The 18,828-nt window shown below is 48.8% G+C and overlaps 3 protein-coding genes across 4 annotated transcripts; all 3 read left to right on the top strand.

Annotated features, from left to right (window-relative positions):
- The first annotated feature begins 2,925 nt into the window (after positions 1 to 2,925).
- LOC125518983 (putative magnesium transporter NIPA4) lies at positions 2,926 to 6,984 on the top strand. Its single transcript, XM_048683874.2, has 9 exons — positions 2,926 to 3,418; positions 4,163 to 4,219; positions 4,310 to 4,400; positions 4,500 to 4,660; positions 4,767 to 4,894; positions 5,010 to 5,147; positions 5,314 to 5,406; positions 6,272 to 6,377; positions 6,482 to 6,984. Exons 1-9 carry the CDS (start codon positions 3,253 to 3,255, stop codon positions 6,688 to 6,690), a joined length of 1,149 nt encoding a protein of 382 aa, XP_048539831.1. The 5' UTR covers positions 2,926 to 3,252; the 3' UTR covers positions 6,691 to 6,984.
- Positions 6,985 to 7,124: 140 nt separating this feature from the next.
- On the top strand, positions 7,125 to 17,831 carry LOC125518972 (cytochrome P450 71A1-like). Of its 2 annotated transcripts, XM_087525558.1 has the most exons (4): positions 7,125 to 8,696; positions 9,217 to 9,330; positions 11,582 to 11,952; positions 12,018 to 17,831. In XM_087525558.1, the coding sequence occupies exons 1-4, from the start codon at positions 7,755 to 7,757 to the stop codon at positions 12,277 to 12,279; spliced, it is 1,689 nt and encodes a 562-aa protein (XP_087381684.1). In that variant the 5' UTR covers positions 7,125 to 7,754; the 3' UTR covers positions 12,280 to 17,831. The 2 variants fall into 2 exon arrangements, with proteins under 2 accessions (XP_087381684.1, XP_048539824.2); XM_048683867.2 differs by lacking the exon at positions 9,217 to 9,330.
- LOC147991708 (uncharacterized) lies at positions 14,155 to 14,772 on the top strand. Its single transcript, XM_087538774.1, has one exon. The coding sequence runs from the start codon at positions 14,155 to 14,157 to the stop codon at positions 14,770 to 14,772; it is 618 nt and encodes a 205-aa protein (XP_087394900.1).
- Positions 17,832 to 18,828: the final 997 nt, after the last annotated feature.

The following is an 18,828-nucleotide window of genomic DNA, read 5'->3' as shown; positions in this document are numbered from 1 at the left end:
AAGTATTAACAGTTGAGTTGTCAATTCAACCGCACCTGAAAGACTTAATATCTGCAGCAAAGTATTTAGTAGCAAAGTAATATGATAGTAGCGGTAACAGTGGCAAAAATAACGGTAATAGTTTTGTAGTGATTGTAACAGTGGCAATGGAAAACTAATTAAGCAAAGATCAATATGTGAAAAGCTCGTAGGCAATGGATTAGTGATGGATAATTATGTCGGATGCGATTCCTCATGCAATGGTTATAACATAGGATGACACAGAACTAGCTCCAGTTCATCAATGTAATGTAGGCATGTATTCCGAATATAGTCATACGTGCTTATGAAAAAGAACACGCATGACATCTTTTGTCCTACCCTCCCATGGCAGCAGGGTCCTATCGGAAACTAAGGGATATTAAGGCCTACTTTTAATAGAGTACCGAAACAAAGCATTAACACTTAGTGAATACATGAACTCCTCAAACTACGGACATCACCGGTAAGTATCCCGATTATTGTCACTTCGGGGTTAATGGATCATAACACATAATAGGTGACTATAGACTTGCAAGATAGGATCAAGAACTCACATATATTCATGAAAGCATAATAGGTTCAGATCTGAAATCATGTTACTCGGGCCCTAGTGACAAGCATTAAGCATAGCAAAGTCATAGCAACATCAATCTCAGAACATAGTAGATACTAGGGATCAAATCCTAACAAAACTAACTCGATTACATGATAAATCTAATCCAACCCATCACCGTCCAGCAAGCCTACAATGATATTACTCACGCACGACGGTGAGCATCATGAAATTGGTGATGGATGAAGGTTGATGGTGACGATGGCGACGGATTCCCCTCTCTGGAGCCCGGACGGACTCCAGATCAGCCCTCCCGAGAGAGATTAGGGCTTGGCGGCGGCTCCGTATCGTAAAACACGATGAATCCTTCTCTCTGATTTTTTTCTCCCTGAACGTGAATATATAGAGTTGGAGTTAAGGTCGGTGGAGCACCAGGGGGCCCATGAGGCAGGGGGCGCGCCCAGGGGGTAGGCGCACCCCCACCCTCGTGGACAGGGTGTGGCCCCCTGGCCTTGATTCTTTCATCGGTATTTTTTATATATTCCAAAAATATTCTTCGTTGATTTTCAGGTCATTCCAATTTTTTTTATTTCTGCACAAAAATAACACCATGGCAATTCTGCTGAAAATAGCGTCAGTCCGGGTTAGTTTCATTCAAATCATGCAAGTTAGAGTCCGAAACAAGGACAAAAATATTTGAAAAAGTAGATACGTTGGAGACGTATCAACCATACTTATTGATAAGCAAAAAGGTTCAACACAAGTCATCATGTCTGAAACAAAAGAAAGAAAAATGCTCACAAAGAGCAGAGAAAGAAAAATAAAGCCACAACCGGCTGGCATAAGAAAGATAGGAAAATTAATTGTCTATTCTATTACATAACCGTCATACAAACCGATTGAAAATATCTCATGCTACCATCTCCCATCAAATAGATCCAGTAACCATACGCTCCCTGGCCTCCGTCGGAGTGAGTAGCGACCACATACGGATCAACGCAGTGGCTCGGAAAATAACCTGCAAAAAATGAATGTTTGTTGTTCTGTTAAACACCAAATCATTTTTGCAGTTCCAGACTGGCCATAATAAAGCACATACTCCTACAGGAATGTGTCTTGTTGTTTGAGAATCTATCTCGTCAAGCAGCGTCCCAAATAACGTGCTGATAGTATTCGGATGAGTAATATTAAAGGCTATGTGAACCGTCCGCCACAATTTTTTTGCCAAAGAGCAGTCAAGAAAGAGGCGTTTGATGGATTCATCCTGAGCACAAAAACTACATCTTGTAGATCGTGTCCAGTCGCGTTTTGCCAAATTGTCTTTAGTTAAAATGACTTGTTTATGTACAAACCACATAAATACTTTAATTTTTAAAGGAACTTTGACTTTTCAAACTTATACAAACTTGATGTTACAATATGGCATGTATGACATTTGTTCTCTTTTTTTTTTGAGGGAATGACATTTGTTCTCCTCTATAGCCTAATAGCTTGATCTCCAGTAAAGATGATTTACTTACCTGCAAAGAAGTGTGCGCCGATTAGGGAAATAAAAGGAAATTATAATGGATGTATTAAAGTCCAAGATCTATTGGCAGGAGGTGAAAAGATTAAACAATGGAGCCAAACCGTTGTACTATAAATTGGAAAATCAAATCAGTGAAGTTAGTCACCAAGATGCATGGCGCAGTTTCAAAGGAGCAAGAGCAAGCGTGCTGCAACATTTTTTTGTACGCATAGTATTGAAGAAGACAGTGGAACACTAGTCTTTTAAAGAAAAATCACTAGCCCAAAACGTTGTCCCTGTAGTGGTGCTCTAACACACGTGTCAGATCAAATCAAGATGACAGGGCGCGTGTGACCAAACTATTTGCGGTACGCCGTTGCGCCAAAGAAAGTGTTTTCCTCGGAAAAGCAAATCGCATTAGGGCCGTCACAAACCAACCTTACGTCTACTTTGCAAATCAATCGTGCAGCGAACTGGACCGCGTGTCCGTCCGTCCGTCCGTCCGGGCAGCAGAAGCTGCGAAATCCGTCGCGTTTTGGCTCCCAAGAAACGCCGTGCGGCGCACATCCGTCGGCCGCTGCCAGCCACACCGCAGCACAGCACGGCAGCACCCGCAGCGGACAAAACGGAACTACTGGACGCACGATACTAAATGCCCGACGTTGAGACGATGGACAATCTGATGGGCAAGCTTTGCTTTGTTATACCCATGGATGGTTGGATTTGCCACATCGTGCGAACATCGGCTGAAAAGGATCGTGTGTATAGCAACGCTCCGGACAAAAAACCGAGTAGCTCGCTCGCACGGCACGAGCCACGCACGCCCGCCCGCCTCCTGGACTGGCTGACTGACCGCCCGCCCGTTCCCCTCCCCCTCGCCCCCGCTTCCTTCTCGACGACGTCGTCGCCGCAGTCTTTTGGTGGTTTTTGTCCCGCGGCCTCTGCCGCCCGCGCGCGATACCTTCCCCTCTCCTCCCCACTCCCCCGCCCCGCGTAGAGCTCACATAGGCCAGAAGCAGCCGAGCAGCAGCACAGCGGCGGAAAGCCAAGCCAAGCCATCCCAGTCCAGTCCCACCGACCGGGCAGCGGCCTCTCCAGATCTCGCATGCGCGGCCGCCGCAGGAGGGGGAGGAGGAGGAGGACGGGCTAGGGTGTCGCCGGCGTTTCCGAGATGCGCGGGGAGCGGCTGGGGAGCTGGGTGGTGTCCTACACCGGGATGTCGGCCGACAACATCAAGGGCCTGCTGCTCGCGGTCTCCTCCAGCCTCTTCATCGGGGCCAGCTTCATCGTCAAGAAGAAGGGCCTCAAGAAGGCCGGCGCCTCCGGCGTCCGCGCAGGTGCCCCTCTTCCCTCTCCCCTCTCTCTCCGCCCCGCACGCTCCCGCCTCCTTTCACGCTGCCTGGCGAGCAGCGCGGTGCCTTCCCCGTGCCGCCGCCGCCGCCTCGCCGCGCTGCCGGCCGGGTCTCTAGCCTAGATCCGCGCGGAGCCGCGCGAGATTCGGATCTCGCTTTCGCTGTCGGTGGGGGCCTGTGCTGGACCCTGGATAGGTAGGACTTTGGGGCAGTAGGCGCATTGGGGATCGGGCTGGTTGTTGAGCTCCGATTGAGACGGTTCCTGAGCTTTGCTTGATGTTGTTCCACCAATATCAATGATTAGCACAACAGATGACACGGTGGTGATGGGCTGATGGCTTGATGTACCTTGCATTTCTTCCTTGCTCCTGCACCTTTAATGTCACGTTCAGCATCGGTGTCTCGGAAATATGACAGTCATTGACTGTACAAGGGAGATGAATTCTCACTCACTCATGTTATTTGTTGCAAGCAACGGGAAAATGTGTGCAATAGACTCCCTTCTGTTAGCTTGAATCCCTTAAACCTTCAGTGTATATCTTTTCTCTTCAAAAATAACAATGATAAAATTCAGCATATGTTGATGATCATATGCCCTGTCCTAGGTTAAATTTTCCTTGTTTCATCTGTGGCGTATCGTGCAAATGTCGTGCTGAAAATGTTGCTTCTGTCATCCAGCTACATTTCAACCTTTTCCAGTGTCTATGCTTACTTTGTTGATTTGAACAGGTGTTGGTGGCTACTCTTACCTGCTTGAGCCACTGTGGTGGATAGGACTGATAACAAGTAGGTATTTCCTTTGAAACAGTGGAGAGACATTATAGTCTTTTGCTTCCATTACTGTATGTGGTGGTACTAACGATGTACAATTTCCAGTGGTTGTTGGGGAAATCGCTAACTTTGCTGCGTACGCTTTTGCCCCTGCTATCTTGGTCACTCCACTTGGCGCACTTAGCATAATTATTAGGTACGGACTAAATTTGATATGATTTACAACTTGATACACTGAAATCTTGTATTGCTTATATTTCAGTAGTTCTGATACTTTTGGCACGTTCTCTTACAGTGCTGTTCTTGCACGTATCATTTTGCGGGAGAAGCTGCACATGTTTGGTGTACTCGGGTGTATTCTTTGTGTTGTGGGTTCGACAACAATTGTGCTACATGCCCCTGCGGAACGTGAAATTGAGTCTGTGGCAGAAGTATGGGATCTTGCTACCGAACCAGGTTTTATTCTGCATTCTATATGCTTGCATAGTACTGTGAATCATTATTTGGATCGGAGGGAGTACTATTTATCAACAATACTAAGGCTTAAACTTCTATGTTGCAGGATTTCTACTTTATGCAGCCATTGTGCTCACAGCAGCTTTCGTGCTCATATTCCATTTTGTCCCACAGTATGGTCAGACACATATTATGGTGTATATTGGTATCTGTTCTCTTTTTGGGTCTCTGTCGGTATGCTTTTCACCTCATGAATTTTTGTTTTGTATTCACTTAATCCTTAGATAGTTGGTAGAAAAAAACTCCGTCATGATTCTAATGTTTCTGTCTATTCTGTTTGGTTTGGCAGGTCATGAGTGTCAAAGCTCTTGGGATAGCCTTGAAGCTGACGTTTTCAGGGATGAATCAGCTAGTCTATCCACAAACATGGTTCTTCACACTTGTTGTGGTTGCATGCATAGTAACACAGATGAACTATCTGAACAAGGTATGATCGATGTTTATGTTCGTTGGCAGTTATGGGTGTTCTAAGAGAATAATTTCCACAGGTAGCATAGACTGAAGAGCATTGTTGCTATGTTGATAACTTGATATCTTATATGTGTGTATTATGTTATACATTATGTTCAGCTTGGTATTGTTTACTTCTGCAGGCCCTTGACACATTCAATACTGCAGTTGTTTCGCCCATTTATTATACAATGTTTACTTCGTTGACCATTTTGGCTAGTGTAATAATGTTCAAGGTAATGCTTTGGAGCTCCATATACTTATGTAATTGTCAGCAAGCTTTGATTTACTCTCCGTCTTAAACAACGATATTGACTAAATAAATCGATCCAGGGATCTTAGTTATTTTGGGAATGTTTTAGATAATTTCAATGTAGTGGGTGAACATACACATTAAAATGGGTCTAGATACATGCGAATCAGAAAAATGCTAAAACATACTTATTATATTTAGGAACAGAGGGAGTAGATGTCAATCTGTACTTTAGTGAGTTAGCTTCTAGCACTAGTATGCATTGAAGTAATTCTGAGTTATTCTTTGTACCACGTGTCAAAATATTCTATCCATAACCTTGCAATCTTTGTGTTTCGTAGAACACTCAGGTTTTGGCCTTGTCACAGTAAACCTTGCAGCCATCACTACAACAATCACTCAAGTTTACTTGGCTGATTGTTTTACAGTAAACCTGTTAGCTGTGGTGTTGCCTGGCTGATTGATATCCAAATTCAGTTATAGTAAGGGCTTTGAACCAGATCCACTCATAGTAAGGGTTAGACGGCCTATCATTGTGTTTGAAAATTCTCAAATTAGTAAGCTTATGTTGTCAAGAGCCAGGACTATAGTTGCAATGCTCATGGAATCCTGCCTTCATTGTGAGGATGAGGTGGTTATGTCAACAGGACAAAATAGGATAAAGTATGAATGTCTGACAACATGATTTAGAAATATCTATTAAACGATGATGATTTTCTGAATTATAATAACACCTCACATCTTCTATCCGCTAAGCTGATTGTCAAGTGGTGCATCAGTCGATCATTTATTTGATTCCACTGAAAATGCTGGGGATCATTTATTAGTTTCACTATAACTGCATGCAGGACTGGGATCGTCAAAATCCGACTCAAATTGTCACGGAAATGTGTGGTTTTGTTACTATCCTTTCTGGGACGTTTCTGCTTCACAAGACAAAAGACATGGTGGATGGTATGACTACATTTCCTCCCTTTCTGACCTTTTTAAGCATCCTCTTCTTTCACTTGAAATGACACCTATGTGTAATTTCTCATTATCCCTTGTTGGCATGACAGGTCTCCAACAGAATTTACCTATCCGAATTCCGAAACACGCGGACGAGGATGCGTATGAATCTGAAGGAATTCCTCTCAGGTCTGCTGCTGATGGGATTCCTCTCAGGTCACCCCGGGGCGCCGAAGGAATTCCTCTCAGGTCTGCCGCCGATGGCATTCCGCTCAGGTCATCATCGAGGGGCGCAGAATCGTTCCGCTCGACATCATGACCTGGTGATGGTTGCAGCTGGGTTCAAGCCCCATGAGACGCTTGAAGGCAACATTGGTCAAGTCATGGTGCCTCGATGCTTTATACCTGGGAAGGGAAGGGAAGAATCTCCATTCTTTCGTCGGATAGAATTCCTTAGGTTTTGACTGTAGGACTGGGAAGGTAAAACGGCTGGGCGCCCCTTGTAATTGTTGAGACTTTGGTACAGAAGAAGTTTGGGGCTTACATCGGTTAATACTATATATACGTCTCTGGGCAAGATAATTAGAATGGCCAAGGACCCAAGTTTTGAACATACATTTTCCTTCTTTCCTTTTTTTGAACATAAAGCAGTGAGCCACAGAGGTCGTTCTCTGGAACTGCTGTATTCTTTCACATACAGTAGTTCGTTCAGAAACATGACTAAATGGAAGAGCAAAATACTCCCTCCGTCCGGAATTACTTGTCGCAGAAATGGATAAAATGAATGTATCTCGAACTAAAATTCATCTGGAATTATTTGACGTAGAAATAGATAAAATGGATGTATCTAGAACTAAAATTCATCTAGATACATCCATTTCTCCAACAAGTATTTCGGGACTGAGGGAGCACATATAACTAGAACCATGCAGCTGCATCATTGCAGATCCAAATGGGATTGCTAGATCTTGACGTAACCCACAATAATTCCAAAGGACTTCTCATGAGCACATGCTCAGAACTTGACCTACCGGCGGCTTTTCTTTTCGTTCTCGTCAACCTAGTCGGCCTATCATCATCAGATGACGCACCTTGACGTTAAACAATCGATTAATCTGGCACATTTTGTAATCCATTACAAAGCAGTAGATGCCAGTCCACTCTCAGTGACCTCCGAATGGCGACAATGTCCATACTCCATTGTCTATCCTCTGTGCCAGAGCTCCAAAAGAAGACGCATATACAAATGGGATTCCAATCCAAGGTCACTGCAAACCTAGGACTAGGAGCAAGCGAAGGCGACGTTGACTGCCGCCGGCCCGTCACCGCCACCGCCATTAACAGTCAGCTTCCAGAGCTCGTCGAAAGGGTCAAACACCATCCATGGAGCTCGCCGCGCTGCTCCTGCTCCTCCCCTTCCTCCTCGCCGGCCTCCTCTGCCTCGGGAAGAAGGACGGCGGGGCCGATGCGCGGCGCCTCCCTCCGGCTCCTTGCGGCCTGCCCGTCATCGGCAACCTGCACCAGGTGGGCGCGCTCCCACACCGCGCCCTGCGCGCGCTCGCCGCCGCCCACGGCGCGCCCGACCTCCTGCGGCTCCGCCTTGGCCAGGTCCCCGCGCTGGTCGCCTCCTCCCCGACCGCGGCCGCCGAGCTCATGCGGGCGCACGACCACGCCTTCGCCACGCGCCCCTACTTCCGCACCGCCGAGATCCTCACCTACGGCTTCCGGGACCTCGTCTTCGCGCCCCACGGCGAGCACTGGCGCCACGTCCGCCGGCTCTGCTCCGAGCACGTCCTCAGCGCCGCCCGGTCGCGCCGCCACAGCGCCATGCGAGAGCGGGAGGTGGCCGCCCTCGTCCAGGCCGTCGCCGACCGCGCCGCTTCTTCTTCTTCTTCCGCCGCCGCCGTGGTCGACGTGAGCGGGGCGCTGTACCGGTTCGCGAACGACGTGATCTGCCGGGTGGTCTCAGGGGCTAGGCTGTCGAGAGAGGAGGAGGGAGGAGGAGGGAGGAGCGAGCTGTTCAGGGAGCTGATCGAGGAGAACACGTCGCTGCTGGGCGGGTTCTGCGTCGGCGACTACTTCCCGGCGCTGGCGTGGGCGGACGCGCTGCTGTCCGGCGGCGGCGCGAGGGCGTGGAGGAACTTCAGGCGGTGGGACGAGCTGCTGGAAAAGGTGGTCGTTGAACACGAGGGGGCGAGGAGCGGTGCCGGCATGGAGGAGGAGGAGGACTTCGTGGACGTGCTGCTGGCACTGCGGGAGGACGGGCACGGGCACGGGCAGGACGGGTTCGAGCTGAGCAGGGACATCATCAAGTCGCTATTGGCGGTAAGTTGTTCTTATCAGAGTCGACTGCACCTCATACTTTGCGCAAGGGACATTGCGAATCTGAGCGCCAAAGATCAGAACATCCGCACACCAATATACTCTCTAGTTTCCTTCCCTCAAAAAAAAAAAAACTCTCTAGTTTCCGTGTGCAATGAAATTTTCTTTTTCATCCCTGAAGACAGCCCCAGTGGTAGACTTACGCAAGTCCTGATCAAAAGATGCATCAACATTAATTAAGCATCATAAAACCCAAAGGTGTGCGAATCCACCCGCTAGCCCCCAATGCAAGCATTTGGAGAGGAAGCAAAAACATAATTAGCCGTGAGAGCAAGAATCCCCATGAAAATTGGGAAAAGCTTACATTCACCCGACCGATCACGCGCGCCGCGTCCGCCGTTTCCCTGTCCGTTGGATCATCTGTTGATCGGCTGGACGAGAGCGTCCCTGCTTCCGCGTCATGCGCGTCGGTTTTTATGAAACAGAACCCTTGTTCCAGAACCAGCATTCTTGCAACTAACAGCTCCATCGACTGGGAGGGCGACGCTTCTGGATTTGGGAGGGCGGTAGGGCTAGCGGCGCAGGGCGTTGGGCGACGGGGCCTATCCAGCGCGGTGGCCGACGTCGACTCCAGCAGGTATGGATTTGAGATCTCCCCTCCCTTTCCCCCGCATTTCTAGTGATTCTGTAGGTGTTCATTGCGGTTCTCCCCGGGGCGGCTAGATCCATACCACCGAGATGACGAGAACGGTGCGACTAGGAGGGAGATGGCTGGTTTGTTGGAGAGTGGTCGCCGGTGTAGTTAGGTTGCAGGATTTGGATCTGTTGCAGGATTTTTTTTACATAATTTCAGCACTGGTAATGTCATGCAAAGTGACTTGAAGCTGCATGATCCTTGTATTATTTCTGAATTTCCGGAGCTCATTGTTTCCCTAGGATTCTCTGTGATTTTCTCTGAAGCTCATAGTTTCCCTAGGATTCCCTGTGATTTTCTCTGAAGCTCATAGCTTATGATAAACTTAAAGTTGCAGGAGCCCGCGCGCCCAGTCTTTTTCTTTTTCTTGCAAGGTCTTGTTTCAGTAGATTTCTGCAACACGGGACTAGTTTTGGAAAGAAAGAAAAAATGATTCAGTGGTGAAGGTTTTTTTTTCTGCAACTGGGGACTTGTTTCAAAAGATTTCTGCAACATGTCTTTTATTTCAGAAAGAAAAGAAATGTTTCGGTCATGAAGGTTTTTTTTTTCTGTAACAAGGGTCTTGCTTCAGTAACATAGCCTGAGTTGCAACGCCGTAGGAGCGCCCGACGTTAGAGAAGGAGTGGTCAAACATTGCAACATGACGCTTGTTTCAGAAACACAGTTCCGGTTGCAGGAAAACGTCAAAGAAGCGTCGCGCTGGGCAAAGCTGTGTTAGGATGACAGACAGGGGAATCTGTCTCCGAAACAGAGGGGTTGTTGCAGGAAGTAAGAGGTGGTCACGCGTGCACGATGGTCAGATCCGACGGCTGTCAGGGCGCTGATCGAACGAAGCACTTTGCGGCGGATGTTTCCAATACATTCGCCGGCCGATGCATAGCGGCGCCCATGAAAATTTGGGTAGCATCTTGAATCTTCTCCTTCCGCACCATTTTCCCACCACAAATACAAAACAGTAATGACGATCATCTCACACGTATTCTAGAGGCCCATGGTAGTCTTGCTCTCACAAGTGTAGGAGGAATTCCATAACAGTTTCACTAGCACGATCAATTTCACAAGCTCCATCAATAATTTCATCCAATTTGCCTTCGCCTCATCTTATTTAGACTTAGATGTAAGTTTCTTTCCGCACTTTACATTTAGAATGACGCTAAGTGTCACTCGCCAGCCATTTGATATGTTCCGTATAGCCTATCGGATCATTGCAACATGGACCATGTCACGGTCGTCTATTGTAACATGGACCATGTTGTGATCATCTCCAGCATGGACTGTTGGTCACTGTTGCAACTGGATCCATGTTGCGGTCACTCATTACAACACGGGCCATGTTGTGGTCACCTCTGGTTTGTGCGACATGAGCTTTTGGTCATTCATTGCAACATGAATCGTGTTGCGGTCACCTCCAGCAATGACGACCGAGTAGACAGACTCGTCGCAGCTCCACCCGCAAGCATCGGCAACGGTTGCCTCTTGCAGCAGAAGATGCCACCATTGATGCTAGGTGTTCGCCGTGCAACAGTATGCGACGGGCCTGTGCAGGCCGTGCAACAGTTGCCGTCTTGCCGAATCCTAAAGCAACGGATGGATCATGGAGGGTCATATATTTGACTGATGGCCAAAGAAATTTTAGGTAACTGATAATTAGTACAGTAACAGCAAAGTTACCTGCACCCTAACAATTTCTTCGAAAAATATTCAGCCCGTGGTAAACTGGAACCTATGACAGAACTCTGAACTCAGACACCTTTATTTAGGTCATGTTTGGTTCATAAGTCCTAACACTTTTTCAGTCCCAACATATAAATCTCAAGTCCCTAAAAAGTCCGCATCTATTTGGTTCCTTGGACTTAACATGAACTAAAAGACCATATTACAACTATAAGTCCTTCCTTAATAGTCTTATTTCATAAGTTCCAAATACCCACTTTAAGTCCCTATAAGTTTCTCCTGTTTGGTTTAGATGAAACTTATAAAGACCTTTTTAAGTCCCTAAACCAATAAGTCTCTGGAAACAAACACCCTTAGCCTTGGCTTGAATTTGGAGCTCTTGAGCACATGCTGCCCGGAGCCCGGTCCAGAGCAGCATTTCACGCCGCTGAGCTGCATATTCCAGCGGTGGGGAACATTCAGGATGGTTGTGCCACACATCATCTACGATGTGGTTATGGATTTCGCTCACGCGCTGCAGGACATGTTCGCGGCGGGAACGGAAACGACATACATCGCGCTGGAATGGGCCATGTCGGAGCTGATGAGGAACCCCGCGGCGATGCGGAGGGTACAGCAGGAGGTGCGCAGCGCCGCCGCCGCCGCATCGGCCGGCGGCATCGCCAAGGCCGACGCGCTCGGCGCGGCCACGGCGCCCTACCTGAAGGCGGTCGTGAAGGAGACGCTCCGCCTCCACCCGCCGGTGCCGCTGCTCCTGCCCCGCGAGTGCATGCAGGACGCCGCCGTGCTGGGCTACCACGTCGCCGAGGGCACGCGGGTGTTCGTCAACGCCTGGGCCATCAACCGCGACCCAGGCTCCTGGCACGCGCCCGAAGAATTCCTCCCCGAAAGGTGAGCAACCTCGGCACTGTATTCCGTCAGAAGTGTCAATTTTCTTAGCCGTTCCGTGTGTTCAGGTTCTTGGAGAGCGAGGTGGACTTCAGGGGCGGGCACTTCGAGTTCATACCCTTCGGGGCCGGGCGGAGGATCTGCCCCGGGATGCAGTTCGGGCTGGCGACCGTGGAGCTCGCGCTCGCCAACCTGGTGCGCCTGTTCGACTGGGAGCTGCCGGACGGCATGGCGCCGGAGGAGCTCGACATGTCGGACGCGCCCGGGCTGACCACGCCAAGGCGGGTGGGCCTCCGGCTCGTCGCGAGGCCCGTTCGAGTGGGATCATGAAACAGGACTAGGCCCAGCAAGCAACGTGCAAAACTAGAGTTCATGAATGAATCAAGAACACCCTCTCACTAGGGTTTTTCCTCCCGGAGGCGATTTTATCGCCGCCGTCGAGATCTTTGCTTCCCTCCTCCGATCCCCCTCGGTTGTTGGTTCGGGCTGATCACGGGGCGATCTGGTATCGCTGCCCGGCCTTGATCGACACCTAGGGGTGAGAGGAGAGTTAGGGTTGGTTCGCAAGGTCCGATCTGTTTTTCGGACTAGGGTTCAAGATTGGCTGCGGGATGAGATCCAAGGCGGATAAGGCGTCTGGGTCAAACACCGCATCGGAGGTGGAGAAGATGATGGCTGAGTTAGGGCTTCGTGAGGAGGACCTCGACGATGTCGTCTTTGATGAAAAGCAAGCGCCACCAGCAGCTGTGAGATGGATGGCGGTGGCCAGGGTTCACATCGACAAGCCGTACAGTCAATACTGATTCTTCAAGAACATGCGTGCTGCCTGGGACTTGGCCCATGATGTGAAGTTTCGCCCTTTGGAGGACAACCTCTATACTATGCAATTTTTCTGTTTAGGTGACTGGGAACGCGTGATGCAGGATGGCCCGTGGAATTTCAGAGGTAATGCGGTGGTGATCGAGCCATATGATGGAATCACAAAACCCACTGAAGTCGCCCTAGACACCATCAATATATGGATTTAGATCCATGATGTCCCGGACCTGTATGCACATCTTGTTAATCCACTTGCAGCAAGGGTTGGGGAAGTCTTGTTCTCGGAGCCAATCACGCAAGATTTTGCTGGCAACTTCTACCGTGTGTGGGTAAAGATCAATGTACACAAGCCCCTAAAAAATGATGTGTCCATGATCCGAGACGGGAAAAGGCAGATATACCGCGTGAGATACGAACGCCTCCCCGACTGGTGCGCGGTCTGCGGGCACCTAGGGCATGTGTACAAAGAGCATGGCGATGGCATCCGTCCTCCTTCCGCTCTGTACTTCAAGGACCTTAGGGCGTCCTGGAGCACGAATGTCGGGACTGGCCCAGGAGGGGGCCGTGGAAGGGGCCGTCGTGGAGGACGACGTGGAGGCCGCTCTGGTCACGGTGAGAGGGAAAACAACAAGGCACAAGAGTCGGATGACATGAACGATCGTGATTGGATTTTGTAGGAAGCGGATGGCAATCGCAAACGACTTCCAGATGATCCCCAAGGCGATGCTAGGCCAGTTCAGTTGCAGTCCTCGCAGGACCCCCCTCCTCTTCCGTCTTCGGCTGTGTCTGCAAGCCCTCCGCCAAAGCAAGACCCGAAGAGACATCGCACGAACTCTGACAAAGTTGCCATGAAGAAAGGTGGAGCACTCGACAAACCCAACGATGCAAGATCGGCGACCTCCCGCGAGGAGGATCGCTGGGCACAATGAATATCTTATGCTGGAACTGTCGCGGTGTGGGCAAAGCCGCGACAGTTCGAGAGCTTCATGACGTAATGAAGCAATTTGCCCCAGCCGTGCTATGCATAGTGGAGACTCAAATTTCTAAAGCACGGGTCGAGAACCTTTCTGATACATTATTGTTCACTCATTCTTATGCTGTTGGTAGCTCGGGCCGTAGTGGTGGCCTTGGTTTGTTTTGGAATGATGCAATAAAAATAAATGTTTCAGGTTATTCAGAGTACCACATCGATGCCACTGTTAGTTCACTTAATAGCCCAGATTGGCGTCTCACGTGTGTGTATGGCGAAGCTCAAGTGGGAGAAAGATACAAAACCTGGGATACTCTAAAATCCTTGGCTCCTTACCTTGGTTGTGTCTGGGTGATTTTAACGAAGTGTTATATGCACATGAGCATGTTGGACCGGGACAAAGAAGGCAAGCTCAGATGGTCGGGTTCATAGATGCGCTGGATGTGTGTGCGCTTGAGGATCTGGGTTACCAGGGGAGACCTTGGACTTTTGAAAAGAAAACGTCAGGAGGGGCCTACTGCCGGGTTCGCCTCGATCGCGCTGTGGCCAATAATGACTGGAGTGCACTATTCCCCCATGCAACGCTCTTCCACGAGACAGCAGCAACATCGGATCACGCGTCGATCAGGTTGCAGCTGGAGCCCCGGACCACCATGCAAAACAACAAGAAAATATTCAGATATGAGTTGTATTGGGAAAAGCATGCAGAGTACAAGGAGGCTCTTGATCATTTGTGGACAGGAGAGCCGGGTGCTGGCACGGTCGCTGATTTAAATAAGAAGCTGCAGAACCTGTCGGTCTCCTTGACACAGTGGAGCGGGGCGACGATCGGTCAAGTCACTAAAGAAATCAAAAAGCTGCGAAGAGACCTGGGAAATTTGCAGAATGACCCCCAGGGAGTGGCGCCTTCACATGCAGAGGTCAAAATTTCTGATAAGCTTGTGGAGTTGTATCACATGGAGGAAATTTTACACCGACAGAGATCGAGAGTCGACTGGCTCAAGGACGGGGACAAAAACACCAAGTACTTCTAGCGCAGAGCAAGTATGAGACGCCGAAAGAACCAAATCAAAATGCTGACGAGGGGAGATGGATCAACAATGCATGATCTCTCTGAGATGGCGGGCCTGACAAACTCTTTTTATAAGAGTCTGTTTACGGCGGAAGGCACATCTGGGGTTGAAGAAGTACTTTAGTCTGTCCCGTCCAAGGTGACTCCAGATATGAATGAGGGTCTGCTAGCACCGTACACGGCCGAGGAGGTGAAAACCACATTATTCCAAATGTACCCCACTAAAGCTCCAGGCCCTGATGGATACCCGACACACTTTTTCCAAAGGCACTGGGCTCTGTGTGGGACCGAAGTGACGGATGTGGTGCTGCGCATATTACGGGGTGAGGAAAGCCCGGAGGTGATTAAACCATACTTGTCTTAATACCCAAGGTAAAGGATCCAACCCAGCTTACTCAATTCAGGCCAATTAGCCTCTGTAATGTGCTGTACAAGGTTGCTTCCAAGGTTCTGTCCAACAGACTCAAAGTTATACTGCCAGAAATCATATCCGAGGAGCAGTCAGTTTTTGTGCCGAGAAGGCTGATAACAGTTAATATTATTACTGCTTATGAATGCTTGCACTTCATGAAGAGAAACAAGGCTCAAAGGAACAGATTCTGCGCAGTCAAGCTTGACATGATGAAAGCATATGACAGAGTTGAGTGGGAATATTTGGAAGCTATAATGCTCAAGCTGGGGTTTGCACCAACGTGGGTAGCTTTGGTCATGAGAATGGTGAGCTCGGTAAAGTTTTCTGTCCTTTTTAATGGTACAAAGCTTGAGGAATTCATGCCTTCAAGAGGGATCCGTCAGGGGGACCCCATTTCTCCATATTTGTTCTTGATAGCAGCGGAGGGCCTTTCGTGCCTCTTAAAAATTACAAATGAATCATCGCACCTCAGAGGAATACAAGTAGCTCCAACGGCCCCGCCGGTAAGCCACTTGCTTTTTGCCGATAATAGCCTGCTGTTTGTTAAGGCCAATGTTGATGGAGCAAATGAGTTGTCATCCTTGCTTGATCGCTACTGCATGGCATCAGGGCAACGTGTGAATTTGTCTAAATCCTTAGTATTTTTTAGCAAAGGGTGTCCTAACAATTTGAAGCAGGAGGTGAAGGGTGCCTTGAACATCACTAACGAATCCTTATCGGAGCGGTACCTGGGTTTGCCCTCTGATGTAGGTAACAGTAAGAATGGCGCCTTCAAGTTCCTCAAAGACCGTGTGATGAATAAAATCAAGGGGTGGATGGAGAAAATATTGTCTGTCGGAGGGAAGGAAATACTTATAAAATCGGTTGCACAAGCAGTACTAGTGTTCTCCATGTCTTGTTTCAAGCTTCCTCGTGGCCTTTGTGAGCACCTAAACTCGTTGATTCGCAAGTTTTGGTGGGGGAGTAAGGAAGGAAAAAGAAACCCAAGCTGGGTGTCTTGGAGCACCATGACCAGACCCAAGGCTTGTGGAAGACTAGGGTTTCGCGATATTGAGCTCTTCAACCTAGCCTTACTTGCTCGGCAAGCATGGGGAATTTTGACAGACTCTACGTCGCTCAGTGCACGGATCCTGCGAGCCAAATACTTCCCTTCGAGTGACTTTTTGCATGCTGAACTTGGATCGGCACCCTCGCAGGTGTGGCGAGCTATCCTCGAAGGGCGCGACACTATGACACAGGGCCTGGTTCATCGCATTGGTGATGGCCAAACGACACAAATTTGGCAACACAACTGGCTCCCTCGGCCTCACAACATGCGCCCGATCACAAGAAGAATCCCAAACCCTCCACATCTTGTAGGGGAGTTGATCTTACCGGATGCTAGCTGGGATCGGACTACTATCCAGGAGGTGTTCTTACCAGTTGATGCTGCGGCCATCCTCTCCATACCTTTGTGCACCAGGCATATAGAGGACTTTTGGTCATGGACACACGAGACAAACGGGATTTTCTCGGTTCACTCGGCATACAGAATGTTGGTCACGACGAAACATAGCCGGGAAGCATGGTTGGAAGGAAGAGCAGATACTTCCAACTCGGAAGCAGAACAGAAACTATGGACAAAGCTTTGGAAGATTGTTGTCCCTTCGAAGGTTAAAATCTTCCTATGGCGACTAGCACAACAGTCCATCCCTACAGCCGATCTCCTCCACCAGTGGAATATGTCAACGGTGGACACTTGTGGTATCTGCGGAGCCGCTGATTCATGGCAGCACTCACTGCTCCACTGCAATGCTGCCAGGTCCGTTTGGGCGCTTCAACCTATGGAGACGTTCCAAGTCTAGGAAGAGACAACGGAACCGGATGCCAAGAGGTGCATTTTCACTTTGAGTGAGGCTCTCCCAGCTGAGGTATTCACTCAAGTTTTGGTCACACTACGGGCTATCTGGTTTGCGCGACGGCAAGCACTCCATGAAAATATATTCCAGAGTCCAATGGCCACACACATGTTTGTCACCAAATATCTCAGAGAACTGGCAGATTGCAAACCAAAGGAGATGACCCGCCCGGTGGTTGTTCCTAGAAGCTGGGTTAGATGGATCCGGCCTCTGATACGTCTCCAACGTATCTATAATTTTTGATTGCTCCATGCTATATTATCTACTGTTTTGGACATTATTGGGCTTTATTATTCACTTTTATATTATTTTTGGGACTAACCTATTAACCGGAGGCCCAGCCCAGAATTGTTGTTTTTTGCCTGTTTTAGGGTTTCGAAGAAAAGGAATATCAAACGGAGTCCAAACGGAATGAAACCTTCGGGAACGTGATTTTCTCAACGAACAAGACCCGGGAGACTTGGACCCTACGTCAAGAAAGAAAAGAGGAGGCCACGAGGTAGGAGGGCGCGCCTACCCCCCCAGGCGCGCCCTCCACCCTCGTGGGCCCCCTGTTGCTCCACCGACGTACTCCTTCCTCCTATATATATCTACGTACCCCCAAACGATCAGATACGAAGCCAAAACCCTAATTCCACCGTCGTAACTTTCTGTATCCACGAGATCCCATCTTGGGGCCTGTTTCGGGGCTCCGCCGGAGGGGGCATCGATCACGGAGGGCTTCTACATCAACACCATAGCCCTCCGACGAAGTGTGAGTAGTTTATCTCAGACCTACAGGTCCATAGTTAGTAGCTAGATGGCTTCTTCTCTCTTTTTGGATCTCAATACAATGTTCTCCCCCTCTCTTGTGGATAACTATTCGATGTAATCTTCTTTTTGCGTGTGTCTGTTGAGACCGATGAATTGTGGGTTTATGATCAAGTCTATCTATGAATAATATTTGAATCTTCTCTGAATTCTTTTATGTATGATTGGTTATCTTTGCAAGTCTCTTTGAATTATCAGTTTGGTTTGGCCTACTAGATTGATCTTTCTTGCAATGGGAGAAGTGCTTAGCTTTGGGTTCAATCTTGCGGTGTCCTTTCCCAGTGACAGTAGGGGCAGCAAGGCACGTATTGTATTGTTGCCATCGAGGATAACAAGATGAGGTTTTCTTCATATTGCATGAGTCTATCCCTCTACATCATGTCATCTTGCTTAAGGCGTTACTTTGTTTTTAACTTAATACTCTAGATGCATGCTGGATAGCGGTCGATGAGTGGAGTAATAGTAGTAGATGGAGGCAGGAGTCGGTCTACTTGTCTCAGACGTGATGCCTATATACATGATCATACCTAGATATTCTCATAACTATGCTCAATTCTGTCAATTGCTCAACATTAATTTGTTCACCCACCGTAGAATACTTATGCTCTCGAGACACTAGTAGAAAAAGGGTCAAACGTGAAGCACATTAGTGCCGGTTTGAATTTGAGCCGGCACTAATGTGTACATTAGTGCCAGTTCCAACGGCTAGCCGGGCCGCTCTCATTAGTACCGGTTCGTGGCGAACCTTTAGCACCGGTTCGTGCCACGAACCGGTACTAAAGTGAGTGGTGGCAGGATGTTGTCAGTCCGGGGCCCCTCCAGCACCTTTAGTACCGGGTCGTATCACGAACCGGTACTAAAGGTCGTCCTACATAGACCCTTCGTCCACCCGAGCTCG

The sequence above is a fragment of the Triticum urartu genome, chromosome 1A (genome assembly GCF_056163025.1).
Source record: "Triticum urartu cultivar PI428250 chromosome 1A, HENAU_Tu73, whole genome shotgun sequence".
Classification (NCBI taxonomy): Eukaryota; Viridiplantae; Streptophyta; class Magnoliopsida; order Poales; family Poaceae; genus Triticum; species Triticum urartu.
The sequence above is the reverse complement of the archived record's forward strand: the minus strand, read 5'-3'. Positions and strand labels throughout refer to the sequence as shown.

What these genes read in the sequence shown, in the direction of transcription:
- LOC125518983 (XM_048683874.2), top strand. Translation starts at nt 3,253, where the DNA reads ATGCGCGGGGAGCGGCTGGGGAGCTGGGTGGTGTCCTACACCGGGATG. An exon ending in GTGGATAGGACTGATAACAA is followed by an intron (nt 4,220 to 4,309) that starts GTAGGTATTTCC and finishes TACAATTTCCAG; the next exon opens with TGGTTGTTGGGGAAATCGCT. An exon ending in AGATGAACTATCTGAACAAG is followed by an intron (nt 5,148 to 5,313) that starts GTATGATCGATG and finishes TTACTTCTGCAG; the next exon opens with GCCCTTGACACATTCAATAC.
- LOC125518972 (XM_087525558.1), top strand. Translation starts at nt 7,755, where the DNA reads ATGGAGCTCGCCGCGCTGCTCCTGCTCCTCCCCTTCCTCCTCGCCGGC. An exon ending in TCATCAAGTCGCTATTGGCG is followed by an intron (nt 8,697 to 9,216) that starts GTAAGTTGTTCT and finishes TGCAACTAACAG; the next exon opens with CTCCATCGACTGGGAGGGCG. An exon ending in GAAGAATTCCTCCCCGAAAG is followed by an intron (nt 11,953 to 12,017) that starts GTGAGCAACCTC and finishes CCGTGTGTTCAG; the next exon opens with GTTCTTGGAGAGCGAGGTGG.
- LOC147991708 (XM_087538774.1), top strand. Translation starts at nt 14,155, where the DNA reads ATGGTCGGGTTCATAGATGCGCTGGATGTGTGTGCGCTTGAGGATCTG.